The 23,533-nt window shown below is 45.7% G+C and overlaps 1 protein-coding gene and 1 long non-coding RNA gene across 2 annotated transcripts; one reads left to right on the top strand and one right to left on the bottom strand.

Moving 5' to 3' along the window:
• Positions 1–1,635: 1,635 nt before the first annotated feature.
• On the bottom strand, positions 1,636–5,620 carry SLC25A4 (solute carrier family 25 member 4). The gene is made up of 4 exons (XM_027077117.2): positions 5,376–5,620; positions 3,585–4,071; positions 2,922–3,062; positions 1,636–2,084 (listed from the first exon to the last, which is right to left on the bottom strand). Exons 1-4 carry the CDS (start codon positions 5,484–5,486, stop codon positions 1,927–1,929), a joined length of 897 nt encoding a protein of 298 aa, XP_026932918.1. The 5' UTR covers positions 5,487–5,620; the 3' UTR covers positions 1,636–1,926.
• Positions 5,621–16,369: 10,749 nt separating this feature from the next.
• On the top strand, positions 16,370–23,526 carry LOC128314331 (uncharacterized). Its single transcript, XR_008295847.1, has 3 exons — positions 16,370–16,419; positions 17,268–17,818; positions 22,852–23,526. It is a non-coding gene; the product is annotated as an uncharacterized LOC128314331 (long non-coding RNA).
• The last annotated feature ends 7 nt before the right edge of the window (positions 23,527–23,533 follow it).

Genomic DNA, 23,533 nt, shown 5'->3' with positions numbered 1-23,533 from the left:
GGCTTAGTTCTGGGAGTTCCTGGTGAATGGAGTAGCTGGAAGGAGGAACTGAGTCAGTATGCTCTGGCTCTTCTCTTTAAGCAGATCTCCTTTCCCCCAGGGCAGTAGAGGTAACTTTAGCAAAAAAAAGGCGAGGGGGGGGCGGGGGTGAAGCTGACATCTGGGTCACGTGCAGAAGGCAGATAACGTGTTACTATTTAATAAATGGGATTCCTCTTCTCCATTTCCCGTCCCATGCCAGGGAGGACCCAGTTAAAGACTGGAAAACAATTTCAGTCCTTGGTTGGTCTAGGAAGACTCACTGATCATTCGTTGCTTTCAGTTCCCAGCTGTGTTTCATGGCTCCTCCATCACCTATTCTTAGGTTTCAAAATACTGCAAGGGCTGCTGGCCTTGAAGATAACACTCCACAAAGGTATCTGTCCTACTAGCCTGGCCTGATCACCAGAATTTGGACCATTCATATCCTAAGGATGAAAACAACATGAGGATAACGTATCCAGAAGGCCCCAAACGCTACATGTTTGTGACCTGGCCTTGAAATGGGATCGAGAGACTTTCTTTGTAGTTCCTTAGCCTGTTTCCATCGGCATAGATATCCACTACATTAGAACAGATGTAACCTTGGCTACTGTGGCAGAACCAGCAGTGAGTTTTTCTCCTTGGGAGGGAAGAGTGAGTAGGCACAAGAGCCTGGGAAGGAGGGTAAAGAACAGAAGGTGCAGAGGCGCACCCCCCTCAAACCACCCCCCAGGAAAGATACACGAGACGTGTGCCTGCCTTCCAAGCTTGGCCTAGGACGCAGGGACTGGTTTCCAACGAATGGCTAACAAGCTAGAGCTGCATCAACTATTTGGACTTCAGAACCAAAAGTACTTTCCAACTGGAAAGTGTCCTGACTTTTCTCTTGCTCACCAACTTACGAGAGTCAAATCCAAAACTGTCTTTGCCTCCAGGTCTTGCTAAGTTGTCACAGAGAAGACCGCTGGCAGGTCCTTTCTATACCCGTGTATCTAACTCTAGCTGTTTTCTTTCAGGCCCACATCTGCCACTCCCCACATTTCATCTGCCCCCTTCTAGTCCTGCTCAACCAAGATTATAGTAGACATTACATTATTTAGTAATGGCCATTTCACTCCTCTCCCTACCCGCGTTTAAGCTTCTTTCAGAATGAATTCCCGTCTTCCACAGAGCCTAACAGGTGTTAAATACTAACCTGTTAACGGACTCTCAATGAATGGTGTCCACTTGTGAGACTGAAGTATCACAGTTCTCTAAAGGCACTAAGACAGAACATTCCCTAATCTCACAAAATTCTTGAAACTGCTCAGTGTACCCTCAGAGTCCCTGCAGATTGCATGAAAGCGCATAAAATAAGGTGGGATTATGAAAGCTATGATCCACGCCACCATGTTGGAGCCTCAAGCACCATGGTATGAAGTAATACAGAAAGCGCATAAACTTAAAGTGGGAAAGCCCAACTTGAAGCATTGTAGGTACTCACAAGATACATAGTATGATATCTGACATTCAGAAGCTGGGCCAGAGTTATAAACGAGTCCTGCTAGAGGATCTGCATTGCTGGTCTTATTTTTAAATCCACACAGCAGTTAGTAAGAACTCAGTAAAACAAGGTGTGTTAAGTGGTCTTTATTGGGGTGTCACATTAGGTTATCTTCTTCATTATCAGTTCTTCAGTTAATTGTACAAGTATGATAAGTTATTTTATATCTGATGTGGGAATTTAAATGTAAAATAAATACAAAATACATCTGTGGTTTAATGAACACTCAATGAAGCATTTTTTTTCTGAGGTATTCCTTTCAGTCTGGTTTTATCCCAGATCTCTCTTTTTTACTTCCCATAGGAAAAGTCTATTAAACCACACAATGGATCTGGAACCAATGAACTTGAGTTTTGATTACATTAGACGTATTTTTTGATCTCATCATACAATACCAATACGAAAGCTCCGCCCATGCCTCTCAACACGTTGGACCAGGCACCTTTGAAGAAAGCCTTGGCTCCTTCATCTTTTGCAATCTTCCTCCAGCAGTCCACCGTCCCAGTGTACATAATATCCGCTGTGGAAACAAATGTCGGTAAGGGCTCCAGAATTCTGGAGGAAAGAGGCTTTTCCTCTGAAAGACATCTGCACAGTTAGAAAAGTCAGTCACTTCAGCTCTAGGCATCCTGCTAAACACCCCCTTCCTTGCATAACTAGCAGGCAGCATCTTTTGTCAAGCCTACTCCTTCAACCCAAGATCAAGTGAAGAACTGGGGCGATTAACCAGCTCACCCACACGTGGTCAAGCTGTACAATCAGGGGATCGGGTGGAGCGGGAAGTATTAAGCTAGATGGTCCCCTTTTTTATGGGTGAGAAAACAGGTGGAGTCTCAGATTCTGCTGCCCAAGAGGACACCGTTAAAAGAGACACAGCTATTAAGCTGAACCATATGGCACTACGGTTTGACTTTTTGACCTCAAAAATGGCAATTTCCTATGTTTCGATCTATGGCAGCCAAAACCGCTTCAGGCCATCTCACCCAACAAAAACATCCTCTCCCACTAACACCTATAGTAGCAAGATGACAGAAGCAAGAATTATTTTTAAATAAACTAGCTAATTCATTTTCTGCGTTTCTGTACCCAGGCCCTAAGGGAAAAGGGCCTAAGGCCTCTATAATACTAGCCGAGTCACATCTCGACATCTCATTTTTGATGTTCTTATCCCTTTGATAGAAGCAAATTCTCTTCTCTAAAGGACCAGCTGACCGTGCGAGGGGGGACTGATCGTAAGTTTTCTTTCCTAAGTCCTTATCACATCATTTTAACAAGGAGAATAGTGAAGACTGGAAGGAGCACTGACTGGTGTTCTCCTTGGGCAGAGAAATAAGAGACCCACAGGTGTCAAGCTTACCCCCTTTCCGGCCAGACTGCATCATCATCCTACGGCGGACAGTGTCAAAGGGGTAAGACACCAGCCCCGCGACCGCTGTCACGCTCTGGGCAATCATCCAGCTCACAATAATGTGCACATTCTTGGGGTCAGGCAACATCCCTGTGTGCAGAGGCAAGAAGCCAAATGGCTATGAAGTGATTTCTCTCAGCAGCTCAGCAAAAAGCAGGAAGGGATGGAGAAGAGGCTACCATGCCTCCACCTCCATGCCCTACCCTTCTGGAAGGACCTGACCTTTGTGGGGCGCCTCACAAATAACCAGGCAGCCAGCCAAAGCTGGGGGCTGCCCTCGGGATCCAGGGAACCCCGAGTTCTGCCCAAGGAACAGGGCATGTGAAGGAGGTCCCCGAGTTCCAAGTCGTGAGTGACAGAGCTGTGGCAGGGGGGAAGCAGGCTCCCCTTCTCCCTCTCTGAGTAACTCCAGGCCAGAGTTTATTTCAGTAGAGGACAAGGAGAGCCCTTTAGCCATTTATCCACACCGTACCACCTCATTCAGAAGCTTCAGTTTAGCCCAGGGGCTAGGGGAGAAAAAACCCAAGATTAATAAATAGGTCCTCTGTGAGTGACAGACCCCTAGGGACCTTCCTCCCCCCCACTCCGCACCCCCTGAGGCCCCTCGCTCACCCTTGGCAGTATCATAAACTCCAAAGTAGGCAGCTCTGTAGATAATGATGCCCTGGACAGAGACGCTGAAACCCTGGTAGAGACCCTTCAGACCATCAGACTTGAAGATCTTGGTGAGACAGTCGCCCAGACCACTGAACTCACGCTGGGCAGCACCCTTGCCCACGTCGGCAGCCAACCTGGTCCTAGCAAAGTCCAGTGGGTAGACAAAGCAGAGGGAGGTGGCCCCAGCTGCCCCACCGGAAGCCAGGTTACCGGCAAAGTAGCGCCAGAATTGCTTATGCCGGTCCACGCCCCCCAGGAAGATCTGCTTGTACTTGTCCTTGAAGGCGAAGTTGAGAGCTTGGGTGGGGAAGTAACGGATCACGTTGGCCAGGTTACCCCTCCAGAAGGAGAGAAAGCCCTGCTCCTTGGGGATTCTCACCACACAATCAATGATCCCTTTGTACTGCTTCTCAGCACTGATCTGTTTGCTGGCATGCTGGACCTGTGGGGGGAGGAGAGGGGAGGGCGGAAGGAATTGGGTGAGGACAGCCAGAGCAAGGGGGGGGGGGGGGGGATGGAAAGAGGATAGGAGGAAAATGAATGCTTACCATTCCCTGATTTTCTTTCTTAAATAAATGGGGACATCAGATATCAAGTCCAAATAAATATGTCGGCTACTTGGATAACAAGCCAAAAAAATCCAATTTTGCCCCACTTATCAGGGCATTTGAGAGCAACGGGTCTTCCCCAAATAAACTGAAAAGATTTCATTGTAAAGAGAGTCATGTATGCACTGCATTTTCCCTAGGTTCCAGAACTGTATTGGGGGCTCAAAGGGAGGTAAAGGGCCCTGCCCTAAAGGACCCCTGCTCTAATTTAACAGACAGGATGGGCAGGAGCTAATGATTCCTCAATTTCACAGTCTCCCTGGAGACCAGGATCTCTGAGTACTAGATGCTCTAACAGAAGAAGGAGAATAAATCCACCAGATATTAGAGCGTGAAAAATTTCAAGCAGATTATCCAAGTAATTAATTATTGAGGGGTCTGTTGCTGTTTGCAAGTGAGCAATTTGTTGGGGTTTTTCTTTATGATAATTTTGACTCCCAAACTGAGGACGCCCTGTTTCTCATTGAGGGGCCCTTGCCTTCGAGAAAAACACGATGGAGATGATGATAAACCAGAGATCAGGCTGCAGAGGAAAAGATTTGGGGACAGGGTAAGACAATCTGAATTTATTCTAAAAACTGCTACTTAATCTCTCAAAACCTGTTTCTTCCGCTGCGAAACCGGGGAGAAAAATCCTTACAGAGGTTATGCAAAGATAAATAATATATATGTCAGCCTACAGCATTAGTGCATGGGTCACAGTAAGCTGGCTTTTGAGTAACAATTATTTTGAGGTTTTTATTGTAGACGGTGGATGCACGGGGGAAAAGGTGCAACGAACACTGAAAATCAAAAGGTGAGGCCGACCTATGAGGCCTAAGCGGAGCGTCAGTGCGGTCCCAGGAGCAGGATCTGGCTGGCGGTAACCCACTCGGGGTGGCTTTCCATATATAGACACTCGAACGCAGGGCGCCACCCGACACCAGGAATCTGCTACTGACGCTGGACCTGTCTCTACGCAGAGGGCACCTTCCCCTTCCAGTAGGCCGGGCGGCGGGGCCTGTGGCCTAGCACAGATTTGCGGCGGCCGGCCCGGCCCCGCGCCCGCGCGCCCCCGCGCCGCTGCAGCTCGCCCGCGCCCCGCGCGCCCCGCCGGGCCCGCACCAGGCTGGCCGCGCCGCGCCCGCGCCGTCCTTACCTGCAGCAGCAGTTTGACCCTCTCGATTGGGGCGACCGCGGTCTTGGACACGGCAGCGGCGACGCCGCCAGCCAGGAAATCCTTCAGGAAGCTCAAGGCGTGATCAGTCATGGTGACAGCCGGGCGCACACAGCCTCCGGGAGCCGCGCTCGCGCTCGCGCTCTCGCTCTCGCCTCCGCCCGGCCAGGCACGGCCGCCCGCTCTCCGTCCCTGCGCGACGCGAAGGGGCCGCTCGCGTCGCCCCGCAGCCCTCCTTATATCCCCCGCCCAGTCTCTCGCGAGAGGAGGAGGGACCCCGGGGCCGTGCGCGCCGTGCGCATTGGCTGGGCAGGTGCCTGGACACCCCCTCGCCGTCCCCCTCCTCGGCAGAGGGCAACCGGGGCGAAGGCGCTTCCGGGAGGCAGGGGTGGGCCGGGGGCTGTGCCTTCGGCTTGGGACGTTTAAAGGGCAAATTCATGTTATCTGTCCCGGCGAGCGGAGGGAACACCATGTCTCCGCAGCATGTGGGCCGCTGTATTTATAGCACAAGGAGGCTTAGGCTGGGGCCGACCTGGGGACCGACGCCTCAAGCACGGCTTGCTTTAACCTCGGGCCTGCACGGGACCCGCTCCTAGCCAAGGGATTTCAGGCTGGGGGTTTTTTCCCCCCCTTCCTCCTAACGGTTTCCCTCACCAGGCTCACTGCTTGGATTTGGGCCCCTTCGGAGTTGCGTGCTCTCGAAAATAAATCAAGATCCTCCAAAATAAATGCTAACGTCGCTTGATGCTGTGATTACCTCATAATCTGGCAACCTGCCGAATCCCCTCTTCCCTCCATTCAGTCATTCAATCATTGATCCTACCATGAAATACTTACGTCCTGGCATTCAGTGCCACCAGGAAAGGTCGAGTGCAGGGGGGACTCCAAGAACGGGGGCCTTACAGGACACTTCTTTTGAAAATCCCTTAAGGGCTTAATGTGCTGTTTTGCTGTCAACGGAATCTCAGGACATTTTCTGGGCAGAATGTTCTCAGGCAGCCGTCGGCTTCTTGAGGGTCACTGCTGTTAGCCTTTCCATTGGAGTTGCTGGGTGAGTGTGGTATCGAGTAAGAGAAGGTCGAATCCTTGACTGTATTTGCCCCTTTTTAATAGGCACCTGGGACATATGCTCTCTAATCTTAGGAAACTGATTGCAACTTCGTGTCGGGTTGTTGGGGTTTTTTTTTAATGTATTACTATGAACTTTGATTTTCCTTTTTTTTTTTTTTTGTAAGCCGTTCATATAATCATGCAGGTTTTCAAATACAGCTGTTCCTTCCCCTAGAATGATTGCAATTGGCTTTTAACTGTAAACGCTTCACTCAAGTTTCTTCCCATGTTTGTACATTTGACAAAGTTTATGCATTTTTTCACAAGCTTGCTGATGAATGCAGACCTCATGTTAGGTAATTGAACTCAGCTGTGTGACGCCCTGGGTATGGAAACTTCAGTAGAGAGAGGTCACTGGTTGGGTGCTGGGACCACAAAGGGTATGCATTTATCTGAGGTCGGGCAGGCTAGAGTCCAGAAATCTAGGTGAGCAGTATGAAGGCAAGCAAATGCACGTTTACCAAGGTCAGAGAAGGCAGAAGGTTAAGAATTCAGCATAAACGGAAAAGCCATTTATGCATTCATTCAACAGTCACGCGCATTTATCGTGTACCAGGAACAAAGTTTGACCCTGTGCATTCACTATGAGATGGTTCAGTCTCCCAAGAAACTAACAGTTTAGCAGTGGACATATTTATCCCTTGTTGAGCTTTATTTGTTACAGCTTCACATACAGATTTTCATGGATCAACAAAATGCACATAATAGTGTACTGCGTTCCATTCTGCTAACATTGAGCAGTTGCCTAAACCATTTTCCTTCTGCGTTAGAGATGTTTCTTATGTGTACTATGAAAAATAATGCTGTTACATACTTGCACAAAGTTCATTTTCCCCTTTGTGATCTTTCCTTCTCTTTTCTCCTTCCTAAAGTGGAACAGATTAAATGCCTTAAAAGATTTTTAGCTCTTGCTACATATTGAGAAGTTGCTCTTCAGAAACAATGCAGCCCGCCAGCAGGGTCAGCGGGTTATGGATCCTCCTCCAACACTGCCTTAAAAAAAAAAAGCATCTTTTAGTTATTTGTGCCATTTAATTAGTTCTAATTTGCACATCTTTGCTATGGAACTGCACATACTCCATGTGATTCCATTTAGTTTGTCAGGGTTTTCCTTTTGTATAAATTTTTTTAATTAAAAAATTTTTAACCTTTTTTTTTTTTACTTTATTTATTATTTATTATTATTTTTTTTTAATTTACATCCAAGTTAGTTAACATAGAGTGCAATAATGATTTCAGGAGTAGATTCCATAATGCCCCTTACCCATTTAGCCCATGCCCCCTCCCCCACCTCCTCCAGGAACCCTCTGTTTGTTCTCCATATCTATGAGTCTCTTATGCTTTGGTCCCCCTCCCTGTTTTTATATTATTTTTGCTTCCCTTCTGTGTAAGTTTTTAATCTTCGGTGACTGCCTATGGCGTGAAAGCAGAGTATGTATCTGTATTTATAATTCTTTATATATTTGGAGCAATAAATATGTGTTGCTCCAAATAATTGAATCTTTTGTTTTCTTTTGATACTTAAAAAAATTTTGTTTTAATGTTTATTTTTGAGAGAGAGAAACAGAGAGTGAGCAGGAGAGGGGCTGAGAGAGAGGGAGACACAGAATCCCAAGCAGGCTGCAGGCTCTGAGCTGTCAGCACAGAGCCCTACATGGAGCTTGAACCCATGAACTGTGAGATCATGACATCCAACGTCGGATGCTTAGCCGACGGAGCCACCCAGGCGCTTTGATTTACTTTTTTTTTCTTTTGATACTTTTTATTACATTGATCTAACAGTGCTATATATTTAAATACAAACAGATCCCTGTTACAATGATATACTTCATGTTCTGATATAAATGTATCTCTTTTGCAGATTAGTCTATCTGTCCTACTAGCCTATTTCCTTTACTTCTTTTGATCTCATCTCATAGTATACCATTCTCAGGTATCCCAACACTAAATCTTAAGTAGATATCTCCTTTTCTCCATTATTCGTCTTAGATTACTAATGCTAGTTTGTCATATATGAAGTTCTTAAGTAGTTTTAATGAATGAAATCACATCATGACTTATTTATTTGATCACTGATCTTTAAAAAAATAAGACAACTTATATGTGATTCTACAACCACTTAAAAAACAGAAAGTTTTGTCTGCCTATATGTCTGGATTTGTCTTTCCTAACAAGGTATTCAATTATGTAAATATCACTAGACAATTTTTAATAGATATTAAAATGAAATATTAACATAGTCACCCAGGAAGTATTATCATCTTTTTACACTTGATTGTACTAGTCACAGTTTTTTATGTTTTCTAAATGGAAGGTATCGCATTTCTCCTTGGCTTCTGTCCAACTATCCTGTCGTGTCAGGTGACCTATAGCTGGAATCCTTGGCAAGAGGTTTTCCACGGAAATTCATACACTGTCCTCTCCCTCCACGGGCTTTCTCAGAAAAGAGAGGCCTCAGATGTCCTCAGGAGCATGAGCTGCCCGCGATCACAAGATCCATGTATCACTTACACAGGCAGGGCAGAGAATGGCACCCAGCAGAACATGTGTCCACCTGCCAGTCCCAGCACTCTGTGGCTTTCTGCCAGCATGAGAATGGACAAGGTATCTAGGAGATAAGAGAGACAACTCTGCCTTCAAATGTGGCATAGAGTCCTGGAGGCTGGCGGGTGGGGCGACAGGGCTGTATAGAAATGAGAGCAAGGTATTGAGCTAGTCTCTTTTGAATTTGAATTTGAATTTTTAAATTCATGTTTATTTATTTTATTTTGAGAGAGAGAGAGAGAGTGAGCATGAGCAGGGGAAGGGCAGAGAGAGACAGAGAGGGATAGAGAGAATCCCAAGCAGGCTCTGCCCCATAAGCACAGAGCCCCCCGTGGAGCCTGATCTCACGAACTGTGAGATCATAACCTGTGCCAAAATCAGGAGTTGGAAGCTTAACCAACTGAGCCACCCAGGCGCCCCATCTTTTTGGCTTTTTTTTAGTGGAAACTTTAAAGAATCTTTGATATTTTACCAGACTTGGAATAGAGAACGGGAGCTGCTCAAGAGGAAAAGGTACAGGAAATAAAGAAAAACACTTAAGGGTTTGCTGATCGTGGTGATAATGCAATGCCCGTGTGTAGGTATATATCTAAAACTGTTAATAATTAGTACATACTATTACTATTTGTTAATGGTAAATTTCCCCATTAAGCAAAGAGGAATTAATTCTGAGAACTTATTGTTTCGATAGCATAAGACCACATATAAATTTCTGAATTTCACTCAAAAGTATTCACACTGATGCATTGCTTCCAAAAAGGCAAACGAAAAGAAATGCAATATTTCTCTGCCATTCGTGCTCATTAGCTTATCAAGTGAGAACAATGCCTTAATTAACAAATCCTTTATAACCAGGTGCCATTAGAGTAAAGTCCTTATCAAAGCACGCACGGGGTATTCCTACAAAATGCTTCAACTACTAGTCCCTATTGTAGCTAATGCCAGGGAAAATTATGAAACTACAAAATGTGTCTTTTTTTTTTTTTAAACCCACTGTTCATTCTAGAAGCTTTTTACCCTTTAGTGGTCTACTCCTTAGGGTATGCGTTTTCCTCCTACTCTCCCACACCAAAATAGAAATGATCGGAACCATTAGCACCCAATTGATTCACTCATTCATTTACTTTTTTTCTGTTTTCATCTCTCAACAAACGTTATCGTTGTCGGATCCTCACTTCAGACACCCAAAACTTTGTAGGGTACTGGTGATATGAAAATCAGAAAGGTAAGATTGTTGCCCTGGAGAAGCTCAGATGGCAGGAACAGACATACTTGTGGTGTCTACAAGGCCATTCCAGTGCAGGGGGTGACAGGGTCCAACGAGGGCTCTGGTTGACTTCCCAGGTGCATAACTTTCAATGTGGCACCTCAGAGTTTGTGTTTTTAACAGCGTATGAATGCTTCTGAAACAAAAAGCTTTGTTAGAAAGATTTTAGGCACCATTATTTAAAGGCTATGATTTCTGGGGGCAGAGGAGCCCCTGAATCATAAAATAAATAAATGGTCAGAGGGACGTGTTTTCCTGGAAAGCCCTTATCCCTGGAGAGTTTGCTCACTGGGCTGCTGGAGGCAGGGGAGCCTGGCACCCCACTCCCCAGCTAACACAGGCAGATCCCCTCCTTCCTAAAGAAAATTCCATAACTTCTCTCCCATTCATAATCTTAGCACCCCTCCTTACTTTCTCCAAGACTCCAACAAGCATATTCAGTATTTTATGGCGCAAGTGAGCTTAATTGTATGGATAATAATAACGCCTCCGACTATAAGTATCTATTTACCTTCCATGTGGACACTTCTCGTTTCTGACTTGCATTCTCTGTGAATAAAGCCATTATTCACTGGGAGTTGACTTGATTGATTTTTAAGTACGTTATGAACTGGCTTCCCTAGTAGTTAGTGTTTCATACAACCTACCAGCTGTGTTTTTTAAAAGTTTTTGTTTGAGTAACCTCCACACCCAACGTGGGGCTTGAATTCGTGACTCCAAGATCAAGAGTCGCTCACTATTCCTACAGAGTCAGCCAGGCACCTCCCCCACCCTTACAAATCTTTTTTTTTTTAATTTTTTTTTTAACGTTTATTTATTTTTGGGACAGAGAGAGACAGAGCATGAACAGGGGAGGGGCAGAGAGAGAGGGAGACACAGAATCGAAAGCAGGCTCCAGGCTCTGAGCCATCAGCCCAGAGCCCGACGCGGGGCTCGAACTCATGAACCGCGAGATCGTGACCTGAGCTGAAGTCGGACGCTTAACCCACTGAGCCACCCAGGCACCCCCGACAAATCATTTTTAAAAACATTTCGGTGAATTCTGTAAGTCTGTCTCTGACCTGTATACTAAAATGCCATGCCATCTTTTTTATGATTTAGGGGCTCATCTGCTTTCACTTCATCAACAGGACAATCCCTGTTACTATTAAAATCAATGTTATCAGAGAGGCCATTTTTGCTCTGTACTGTTGAATAACAATATTTTGCTATTTTAACGCATAAGGGTTTCCCCCCCTATATGCTTCTTTTAGCCCATGACCCTTTTCTCATGCAGATAGATAGATATTCTGTGTTGTTGCCTCAGAAAAAAGAAAACACTCAGAAAGCAGAGAGAAAATAAAAACAATTCTTGGCATTAGAATTTCCAAAAGAGGAGAAAGATTTCAAGTATAAACAGTGGATTTGGGAGAATACCTACAGGAAGGTGAATTTTCCTGCCCACCCCATCCTTCTAAAGAGTATATCAAATTTTCCCAAGCCTGGGGAGAAAGGAGGTTATGTTAGAGAGGAAGCAAGGAGCAAGATGTTAGTGGGGGTCCTTGAGAAACAGGGGCTCTGTACTCTCCCCCGCAGCTCAGAGAAGCAGCAAGAAGCAGGAGAGAAAAGGCTGGGTGATGTTTTAGTACGCACGTCTATCCAAGTAGCACAAGGGAGGAGGTGAACAAATCCCAGCCCCTATCAGTCGGTTAAGCGTCCGACTTCGGCTCAGGTCATGACCTCGCGGTCCCTGAGTTCGAGCCCCAAGTCGGGCTCTGTGCTGACGGCTCAGAGCCTGGAGCCTGTGTCTGATTCTGTGTCTCCCTCTTTCTCTGACCCTCCCCCGTTCATGCTCTGTCTCTCTCTCGGTCTCAAAAATAAATAAACGTTAAAAAAAAAATTATACAAATCCCAGCCCCTGTAGGTTAGTCTCCCAGTGTGAAGGGAGAACTTTCTCCTGCCTCAGGAGGTGTGGGAGCAGCAGAATAACATTTTGTACCCAAGGACAACAAGGTTAGCTGAAAACAAGCCAGACCTGAAGAGCTTCATGGTTGGAAAAGAGGCAAATGTCGAGTGACCTTGATGGAGCAGTGACTGAAGACCAGAGGTGATAAGGACCTGGCCTCTGATGCCAGCATGGATAGGTGAAGATCAGACCATATGCTCCCCCCTTCCTACCCTTAGTACTACAGAAATCCCTGGAATTTAGATGTAAATCATTGCAAAAAGGGGAGAGAGAAGGGGACCCCAATTGTTTTCACCACTTGGCAGAATGGAATCTCTTAATAGAGATTAAGTTGCCTCATACAGTTGAGTTTCTAGGCCAGTATTTGTACTTGCTATAGTATTTTCTTAGTTTTAAAAGAAAATATATTGAAGACATATCATAATTTTGGAAATTCTTTACTGTTGCTTGTTCCATCAAGCACATTTATTTAAGAAGGAGATACAGACTTAATTGACAGAAAGTGAGAGAGAGAATGGTGGTGGAGGGACTTCAGGGCTATAACTATAGTTATAGAAAACTATAGTTCTCCTTTTGAAGTTCTATGAAACTCCAGCTTATGCATTATTTAAATGGCTAAACTAAATAGGTACAACTCACTCTTGGAGCATATATGTTCCACGATACCGTAAACATAATAGTTGTTCCGTAAATGCTGTTGAATGAATAAGAAATGATGTGCCTCAATTTCTAGTGCAATAGTTCTCAACTTTTGCAGAAACGGAGCACATGTAACCTGCCATAATTTTTGTGGAGCACTATGAAATATAGGCATATGGAATTTCATCATCTAAAGTAGGAGTAATTATACTAGCAGAAATATGATTGTAATAATGGTCTGCCATATAAAACTGACAGCCACTTTAATGGTTGGCTTATCAATCTCTCCTTGTAGCTCTAGCAAATTTTCCTTTACGTATTTTAGGCTTTAATTTTAAAGGAATACAAGATTTGAATTGTTATACTTTCCTGGTAAATTTAACTTTTTATCATTAAGTTGTGGTCCTTTTTATCTGCAGTGATGTTTTTGCCTTAAAGTCTTTTCCCTCTAAAGGAACAGGGCAATGCCTGCTCTCATTTGGTGTGCATTTTCCTAGTTTATCTTTTTCTAACCCTTTACTCTGAGTTCAGAGTATTTCATTTATTTCAGAGTTCTGTGTGTTTTATGTATGTTCCCTGTAAAGTTCGATATGTTATTTTTTTCCTTAAAAAAGCAAAGTTAATACTTTTATTCTTTTAGCTAGAGAGTTTGGATCCATTTCCACTTATCATGACAACTGATATGTTTTAAATTTTATGTTGAAGTAATTGTAGATTCAAAGGAAGTTGCAAAGAAACTACTATACGTATTTAAAATTTTATTTCTGTCACTTTATTTTATGCTTTCTATTCGTCTTCCTTCTGAACGCTTTTGAAAGTCAACATTTACATTACTTACTTTCCATGACTATCCTACATCAACCATTTTTTATGTTTCTGAGTTACTTACTAAGGTATTCATAACACCATCATTGTTATTAATTACTTGGGGTGGCTATTATTTTGTCAGGTTTCAAGATTGCCAAGTTTCCTTTCTTAGCTTATTTTGGCACTGGGCGTCTCTTGGGACCATGAGGCAGGTTATTCACTGCTATGGGAAGCACTAAAGTCAAGTTGACAAGGAATTGACCCAGCCCTCAAGTACACATAGCTTGCCATGGAGAAGTTGTGCTCTGGGAGAAAATGATTGAATTTCATAACATTATTCAACGTGGCCACTAGGGGGAGATCACATGTAGCTATTCTCAAAAGAGTACCTATTCGAGGTCTCCAATTTTTACTAAAAACCTGTCAATAGTACACTAAGGAGAAACTAAGGGGAAAAAAACCCTCCCTACTTTTAATTTTTTTTCAACGTTTATTTATTTTTGGGACAGAGAGAGACAGAGCATGAACGGGGGAGGGGCAGAGAGAGAGGGAGACACAGAATCGGAAACAGGCTCCAGGCGCTGAGCCATCAGCCCAGAGCCCGACGCGGGGCTCGAACTCACGAAGCGCGAGATCGTGACCTGGCTGAAGTCGGACGCTTAACCGACTGCGCCACCCAGGCGCCCCCGCCCCCTCCTTTTAAAAAGGCATGCAAGTGAAGTCTCAAAATAGTAGGCAAAAGTAATGAAGTCAAAGCAGTGACTGTCATACGGGAAAAGAAAGCAAGACCCAAGTACGTGCCCGCCAGAAGAAACGCACTGTGCACACAGGATACAAATAGGTTAAAAAATAAAAAGAGGAAAAGGTGTAACAGAGAGAGTGTTATCAGGAATGAAAAAGATCATTTTATAAGGAGAAAGGGGTTGGTGTCTCAAGAGGACATAACAATTCTGTATGTTTAAACACAGAGCTTGAAGATACATCAAACAAAAATTGATATAATTGCAAGGAGAAATAGATAAATCCACAATTAGGGTTTGGGAATCCAACATCTCTGTATTCATTTCCTAGGGCTGCTGTAACAAATTTCCACAAACTGGGTGTTTTAACACAGCAGAACTTTATTCTCTCACAGTTCTGGGCGCTAAAAATCCAATATTAAGGTTTAGCAGAATAAAAGGTCAGTGTACAAAAATTAACTGTATTTCTTTTTTTTTTAATTTTTAAGTATTTATTTCTGAGAGGAAGAGAGAGACAAAGAGACAGAGAGAGACAGAGTATGAGCAGGTGAGAGGCAGAGAGGGGAGAGGCAGAGAGAGAGACAGGGAGATACAGAATCCCAAGCAGGCTCCAGGCTCCGAGCTGTCATCACAGAGCCCGAGCCAGGGCTCCAACCCACAAACCCGGGGACCATGACCTAAGCCGAAGTCGGATGCTCAACCGACTGAGCCACCCAGGCGCCCCAACTGGATTTCTCTCTACTGGCAAAAAACACCTGGAAATTGAATTAAGAAATAACATTTACAACAGCATCAAATTTTTACTAAATTTACAAAAACATGAAATATTTAGGAATAAATTTGACAAAATAGGTCCAATACAGCGCTGATCAAAGTCTGCGCAAGCTCTTTGGGGGGCAGAAATTGACAAACGGATTCTAAACTTTACGTGGAAATGCAAAGAACATAGGATGCTAGCCGACTCTCCTGGTAAGGAAAAGATCTCTTTATCCTAATCTTCAGGAAGACGCTGTGTAGACAGGTACACGGTAGTTTTTGTGTTGAGGAAACAGAGACAGCTAGGGGAGGCGGTAGAAAGGGTTTCTGTCTCGGGACCCGCTGCCTAACTTTCCGTCAAGCTTGACTGTTATTTTTCTGATTTATCCAGAGGGGAGCGCAGTGCTTTGTCTTAATACAGAAAGAACGTAGCTACCTGCAGATTAATTCCTTTCTTGCAGGTACCCTCTCCTGCCAGGCCCATTCTTAGGGCTGAGAGAACCCCGACCTCCGGGCGTCGGCAGGCGCCCCAGGCGCAGTCCCCCACCCGGGCCACCGACCCCGCTGCGCCACCGCTGCGCCCTGCGGCGCCTCCGGGGGTAGCTCGGGCCCTGCGGCGGCAGACACACCCCGGGGCGCGGCGGGGGTCGGTCTCCTCCGCTCAGCCCCGCGCCGCCCGCGTTCGAGGGCTCTTCCCTCGGCTTCCGGGGACGCGCCGCGGGGAGGGCCTGCCGCGTGCCGGGACACAAGTCTCCGGGGACAGCGGCCCAGGCTGCGCGGCTGCGGTGGCGCAGACGAGGGCCCTGGCGTCGGGGCGGCGGCGGTCGAGGGCAGGCCGGCAAGGGCGCCGGCTCTGATCAGAGCCCTCTGCATTCTCGGTGCCCCCTTCTCAAGCCGCAGCACCCCCAAACCGCCGCCGCGGCAACCCCGAAAGCGGGGCGCGGCCTCGCGCGGGTCCTCCCGGCCGCTGGGTGGGACCGGGCGCGCCCCCTTCCCGCCGGGGACGGTCGCCCTCCGGCTCCGCGGGGAGAGACGACGTCCCGGGCGAGCCCTCCCGGCGCCTCACCCGCCCCAGAGGCGCCTTCGTTCGCTTTGTGAGTCCGCCGCGCCGAAGGCCTCACGCCTCCCGCAGACTGGGTTCAGCGACCGCTTCGCGCGGCTGCCCGGACTCCGCCCTTGGCCTGGGTGGGCGCGTTCGGTTCTCCCGGCCGAGCTGAGGTAGGCGCCCTTTCCTCCCTCCGGAGAGCGACTCTCTGGGCTGCGCGGAGGCCCGTCCGACCTCCCCCCGGCTGGGGCGGGACTGGGACCAGTTACCCCCCCACCCCCACCCCGGGGCCTGCGCTCAGCCTTCGCGGGGGTGCAGCCGTTTAAAGCCCCACCGTTCGCCTGGGTGGCTCAGTCGGTTCAGACTCAGATCAGGACCTCACGGTGCGTGGGTTCGAGCCCCGCAGTGGAGGTTCAGTGTCTCCCTCTCGCTCTCTGCTCCTCCCCCACGCTCGCTCGCTCGCGCTCTCCCCCAAAAAATAAACGTTAAAAGTGAAAAGCAAAACAAACAGCCGCACCATTCCTACCTCTGCGTGAGTTTGGTTCATTCAGCAAAGTTTCGTCCTCGCTCCCTGCCTCCTTCCTGTCTCTTTTTTTAACCACCGCGTACTGTGCTTAACAAGAAGGAAACAAAAATGGCTAAGCCCCTGACCCTGCCTTCAGGGAGCCTACAGTGTAACTCAATGTATCTCCTTTGAAGGATGTCTGCGTTTCAGGGCTCCTGTGTCACTGCGAACTGAAAGGCTCCTTTATCTCCCCACCCACCCTGCCATTCGAGAATTGACCTCCTTCTTGGTTTGTGGGACTTCCAGGCGTTACTTTCTTGCTTGGAGGCCTTTAGGACGTCTCCCTGCTTCCTACAGAATAAAGGCCTAATGCCTCGGCTCCTGGCAAGTGTTCAAAGCCCTCTCACCCCTCCCCGATCTCCAGCCCCACGTAGCTTGCACATGAACTGCCGCGTGGACCCCTGATTTCTTGCATCAAACTATTCGTCCGCTTGAATTCTTTTCCTTCCTTCCTAGCCACCCAATTTGACCTAATTCCTCCTTCTCAACGAAGCGTCCTAAACTGCCTGTTAGAATTGATCTCTCCCTGCTCGGTTTCCCCGTCGCCTTTTTGGTCTACTCTGATGTCTACCGCAGTGCTGTTAAGTCACCTGTCTGACCCCAGGCTCCGGTGCAAGGCCCTGGAGGACAGTGGCCACATCTTTGCTGCGCTCAAGCAGAGCTTGTAAGAACGCTTGCTACTTACCGAAGTGACATTGCAGGAATGCACTAAGTCTGCAAATCGGCACAATCTAGGAAACCAGGTTGTCTCCAGCTGTGTCTCCCCACCACCGGGATCATAAAATGGGCACTTTGCAATTCCCCACTCAATCCGATCCGTGCGTGAAGCCTATCTGCATCAGTTAAGCCCACAAAATACTCTTTGAGGGCCCCAGCTAGGACATGGGATCTGTCTACACCAGCCATGTGAACTGGTCAAGAAGAGAACAGACATGTGGCCCTTGGCGTTTGCTGGGACCAAGCCGAAGCCACTACAGTTGGCTCTCTCTCTCCTTACCCTGCAAGAGGTAACGGAAAACAATCTATTTAAGTTTCTGGTTGTAGAATGCTCAGTGATCCGCAGCATTAATCTTTATTAATGTATAGAAACCAGCTTTTCTAATTGTGTAACACTTGGTCATTACAAAGGTCTCTCACTTTATTACATTTCGTGTCATGCTCACAAATTACTCCACGAGGCAAGTTATTATCTTTGTTTTATGCAGATGTAAACCAAAGCCGTGATGGCGAGTAGCTTTGCCCAAGCTTTGCACACAACTGGAAGGCAGCAGGCCTCCTAATTCCTTATTTCATGCCCTCTCCCGTGCTGGGGGCAACGTAGATATTCCTACAAAGTATTGCGCATGCAGCCATCAAAATATACACAAAGCTACTTGACCTATTATTCAGGTGATTTTTCAGGTGAAGAAAGGAAAGAAGCACAGGACTTGGAGATTCTGTTGTAATTAAGTTAGTTTTCTTTTGTGTAGTTTGAAATATCTGTCAAAATGTTTCAGAGTTCCTTGGGGCGCCTGGGTGGCTCAGTCGGGTGAGCATCCAGCTCTTGATTTGGGTTCAGGTCATGATCCAGGGTTGTGAGATTGAGCCCCGTGTGGAGCCTGCTTGAGATTCTCTCTCTCTCTCTCTCTCTCTCTCTCTCTCTCTGCCCCTCTCCCCTGCTTGCACACACTTTCTTTCTCTCTCAAATAAAAACAAATTTGCATATTTATATAAATATAAATTTGAGTTCCATTTTAAAAGTGATGAATATAATTTAGAGGCAATAGCTCACCCAAATCCTAACTACCAAGTGTCACTTTTGAAGTCAGTTCCTGGAAACAACTCTCTCTAGACTTACGGAACAATGCCATATGTATAAACTCAGCCATATGAAAATGATGATATTTGACTGTTTTTGGCCTACAAAACTGCAGTTTCATGTGGTTTCACCTAATGGACATATCAGTTTTTTTAGTATACACTCTTGACCAGGTTTTTTTTTTCCCCCCTACATATTTATTTCTCTTGGGGGGGTAGGGTGGAGATTTCACTCTGACCTGTCCTAAGAAAATTTTTTTTGTGAAAGGAGCCCTCAGTAATATAAGAAGTCTTTTCTTTTTTCAATTTTTTTTTAAGCGTTTATTTATTTTTGAGACAGAGAGAGACGGAGCATGAACAGGGGCGGGTCAGAGAGAGAGGGAGACACAGAATCTGAAACAGGCTCCAGGCTCTGAGCCATCAGCCCAGAGCCCGACGCGGGGCTCGAACTCACGGACCGTGAGGTCATGACCTGAGCCGAAGTCAGATGCTTAACCGACTGAGCCACCCAGGAGCCCCGAAAAGCCTTTTCATTTTGTGCCTCTCCTTTCCAAGAGGCGCACATACCGTCCTTCATGCTTGTTACAGGTGGTTACAGGCACGTGCAGCCAGCACAGAGCTCATACTCGATCCTTAACATATTAATTGAACTGTCTTCCAGCTGAAGTTCGTTTATGTTTTATAACCTGAAAACAAATGAAACTAAGGGATCATGAAATCTCTTCCACTCTTCCTGCCCCCTCATCATGCACACACATCATAGTTTCCTCTGGTTTCGCTGATGTCTGGTGGTTATCAACGCAGCTTCCTTTCAGGGGATCCTTTGAACAGAAGCAATAAAATAAATTGCCCAGATGAATTCACCGTGTTGTGCTTTTCTCTCTAAGCAGCCAAGTGCAAGTTAGTAAAAACAATTGTTCAACCCCATAAATAGTTTTAATAATGACTAAGCCCCCCCAAAAACAGAAAAGTGTCCTCCTGCATGTGACGATACAGTTTAGTATTTGAATTGTGTCTTGGCAACTCGAGGACATTGCTTCCCCTCCTTATCTGTGAAATCTGAATATCTGTGAAGCACCTCATGGTAGTGTGTGTGTGTGTGTGTGTGTGCGTGTGTATAATTAATACGTGTAAAATACAGGCTTTGGGTAAAGGTTAGTGTCTTCTTGCCTCTTTCCTTCTATGTCTCTCTTATGTGTGGCTAATTCTACCCATATCTTGCTCAGTGTGTGTGTAGTTAGTCTCCGAGTTAAAAGCTTGATAGCGAGAAATGCTTTCATCACACAAGTAAGATAGGACGGGTATGTATTATCCTTATTTTTTCTGATGGGGAAGCTGCGAACAGAGATGGTAAATAATTTGCATAAGGAGAAAATAGAAAAATATGTAAAACACTAGCCCTGTTCAGAAATGCGGTAACAGTGACAAATGCACCAAATATCTACTACTGATTTGATTACATAGTATCTGGTGAGTTCTAGAAGCCAAATACAAACAATGTGCCTGGATGGTACAGTTACCCACTTCACAGGCCTCGTGGTTAAGATGTTTCAACCACGACCAAATGCCTGACTAATAGGAAATGCAACAAACCTGAAGTCTATTTTATTCAACAGTGGAGGGGCACCTGAGTGGCTCAGTTGGTTACTGTCCGACTTTGGCTGAGATCATGGTCTCGCGGTTCATGTGTTTGCGCCCCGCGTTGGGCTCTGTGCTGACAGCTCCGAGCCTGGAGCCTGCTTTGGATTCTGTGTCTCCCTCTCTCTGGTCCTCCCCGGCTCATGCTCTGTCTCCCTCTGTCTCTCAATAATAAATAAAGGTTAAAACAATTTTTTAAATAAAATAAAAACACTGGAAAAAGGAATAGCAGAAGGGAAGAAGGAACTAATATTTGGGTTGAACACCTCCTATGCACCATAAGGTGTGCCAGATTACACATTACATCTTTTAAATTTCATAATTCTGTGAGGTGGGCACCTCCATTCTCTAGTTAACAAAGCTGAGGCTCAGAGAGGTTAAATAACTGCCCCCAAATAATTCAGTCAGTAAGCAGAATTAGTTTCAAGTTCATATCTTGGCACTCTTATACGTTGTTGGGGAAGGCACTTTTGTCAAGAAGGTTAAATATTTTCTTTGATTCAATTATTCTACTAATGTAAAGTTATTTTAAGAAGATAATTGAGAATACAGAGAAAAGCTGTTTGTGTAAAATGCCTCATTAGAGAGCCATTCATAATAGACAGAACTTGGAATGACTCTAACAACCAACATTCGGGAAGTGGCTAAATAAACAGTAAAGTGGGCAACTTTCACTTGATGGAATATTACACAGCCAGTAAAATAGCCCTCCCCCCAAAGTTTGTAATCACATGAGAAATGTTCATATAATAAGGTTAAGTGAAAAGAACAAGATATTAGGATCTATCTATCTGCATAAAACTATATAATAATAACCTCAACTGTTAATAATACACACAGAAAAAGAACAGGAATGCTAACACCAAAATGTTAGCAGCGATGATCTTTGGGCAGTATAATTATATTAATTACTTTTCTCCTTTTACTTTTAATTAAATTGGTTCTTATTTTTAAAGCATTAACATTTTTTTTCTGTAAGGATTGCAAATTGTGTCTGGGCCCGGCTGAGAGAAAGAGCTTCCAAAATGGTATAGAGCATAAAGGGCTAGGACCTGTCTCTGTAGTTTCCTGCTGACATTCTCAGAAGGTACTCAGATCCTTAAAGACTCAAAGTAGGTCCTCCTGGCTCTCATGCCAGGCAAGATGACCAAGCTCCTGAGGGGAGGAGAAGTGGTGGTGGGCAGGAGGAGGGGGGTGGTTTGGAAACCTGGCAAGGATTTAATGTTGATCCATTAAAAAAAAAAAAAAAAAGCAAGCCAACGAGGCCAGTCAGGAGCTGAAGTCACACTCAAGCACTTAGGGTACATTGCCTCACTCTGCTTGAAAAGTGTATTTCTCAGACTCTAAAAGGGCCAAAGCTCCTTGACTGTGCTGGAGGCGGGTGGGTTCCATGAAGGAGGGTGGAGAGAAATTCTTTCACATTTTCACCTAGTCCTGCTGTGTCCGTCCCCTCCTCTCTACGCCACCACTTGTCAGCTCTCACCTAGGTTATGTCAATAACTCCCAGCTATTTGCCTGCCTCTGGCCTGGCTCTTTGCTAGGCCAGTGACTTCGCTGCAGCCAAAGCCATCTTTCTGTGACATCAACCTGATTTTGCTTCTCCTCTGCTCCTCCTTCTGTGGTGCTCCCCAGCTTTGGGGGTAAGAAGCAGTTCCTTACCTGCTTCTGTTCCTGTGGCTGCTACTTAAGGTCTCTGTCAACCTGATCCCACCCACCTCTCTGGCCTCGTTTCTCTCCAGTCTCTCTCCACACCTCCCTGCATCTTCCACCGCAGCCCTACGGATTCACCTGCAAACCCCTGCAACGCTTTCTCTCACTTTCTTCTTCAGCTGTTACCTGATGTGACTTCTGTCCAACTCCCTACTGCCTGCTCACTCCCATTTGCAGACACACAGACACACACACACACACACACACAGACACACACACACTTTTTGCCCAGTCCACTGCTGAACTGCTGTTCCTCCTTCAAAATTCACCCCAACATTGTCTTTTCTGGGTAACCTTCCCTGACACACATTCTTCACCCCAACCCTTCATCCTGATTCAAGTGGCTGGTATTAGGGTCCTACTAGCTTCTGTACTCTGCTCTCAGCACTAATCATGATATACTCAGCTGTCTCCAACTAGACCAACATTCTTTTTTTTTTAATTTTTTAAATGTTTATGTATTTTTTGGGAGAGAGAGAGAGAGAGCGAGTTGGGGAGGGCTAGAGAGAGAGGGACACACAGAATCCGAAGCAGGCTCCAGCCTCTGAGCTGTCAGCACAGAGCCCAACATGGGGCTTGAACTCACGAACTGTTAAGATCATGACCTGAACCCAAGTCGGATGCTTAACCGACTGAGCCACCTAAGTGCCCCTAGACCAACATTCTTGATAGCAGAGACCATGTCTTAATGACCTTTGGATCCCCAGTGTTTGCAAAGCATTCAGCTCTCAATAAATTTTTATTGAATTTCTGAATTATTTAAATAGGATCTGGAAGAAGGAGAGTTTGAGGTAATACCATTTCTATGCTGGAAGCAAATCCCAATACCGTCTATGATCAACAATGCCAGCCTTTCTTCTTTGCTTATCACCATATCTTATTTTTGTTCCTATAGATTCTTTAATGCTTACAGAGATGTGCTTCTCATGGTGTTATCTCAATTTCTGAGGAGATAGATCAGTCCCAAGGAGCATCAACAGCCCCTGCACAGGTATGTCACCTGGCATAGGGCCTTTGACGAGGACAAGTCATTTAGTCCACACAGAACCGGAGCACAGGTAGGGTGGACTGAGGGTTGTGTAGTGGGGGGAACACTGGAGGCTGGTTCAGCTGGGAAAGCATCAGAGGAATTAGGAATACTTCCCTGTTGTCGGGCTTTCTTTCTGTCTTCTGCAGTCCCATTTCTACCGTAGGAAAACACAAAGCCCAATCCTGCCATATAAGCAAGCAGGATTATAATCAGTCCTGCCTTTCTCTCTCTCTCTCTCTCTCTCACCCCCCTTTTCTTCCCTCACACACATACATATACACACAACATATATATTTATAAAGAAATTGCTCTTTGACTGGTAATCCTGTTTCAAAGTCTTCTGTCCTCATTTTACTTTTTAATTTAAATTACTAGTTCTCTTCCATACCCAGTTGGATAAAATCATAAAATTCAAAACAACACTTTAAAAGCTACAACATAATGTCTGAGCTAAAAGGGGTAAATGTTTTGGGAAGGGATCTGGTTTTTATGTCTGCTGGAATAGAAGTCTGATCTTATGTTTGTATATCAGATATGTCTCAATGTT

This window comes from Acinonyx jubatus, chromosome B1, assembly GCF_027475565.1.
Source record: "Acinonyx jubatus isolate Ajub_Pintada_27869175 chromosome B1, VMU_Ajub_asm_v1.0, whole genome shotgun sequence".
Taxonomy (NCBI): Eukaryota; Metazoa; Chordata; class Mammalia; order Carnivora; family Felidae; genus Acinonyx; species Acinonyx jubatus.
Note: the sequence above shows the minus strand (reverse complement) of the source record. Positions and strands in the feature narration are given on the sequence as shown.

Coding starts and splice junctions, on each gene's coding strand:
- SLC25A4 (XM_027077117.2), bottom strand. CDS start 5,486: ATGACTGATCACGCCTTGAGCTTCCTGAAGGATTTCCTGGCTGGCGGC. Junction 3,063..3,584: donor AGTTTATGATACTGCCAAGG/GTGAGCGAGGGG, acceptor CTCTGCACACAG/GGATGTTGCCTGACCCCAAG. Junction 2,085..2,921: donor GCAGTCTGGCCGGAAAGGGG/GTAAGCTTGACA, acceptor TTGTTTCCACAG/CGGATATTATGTACACTGGG.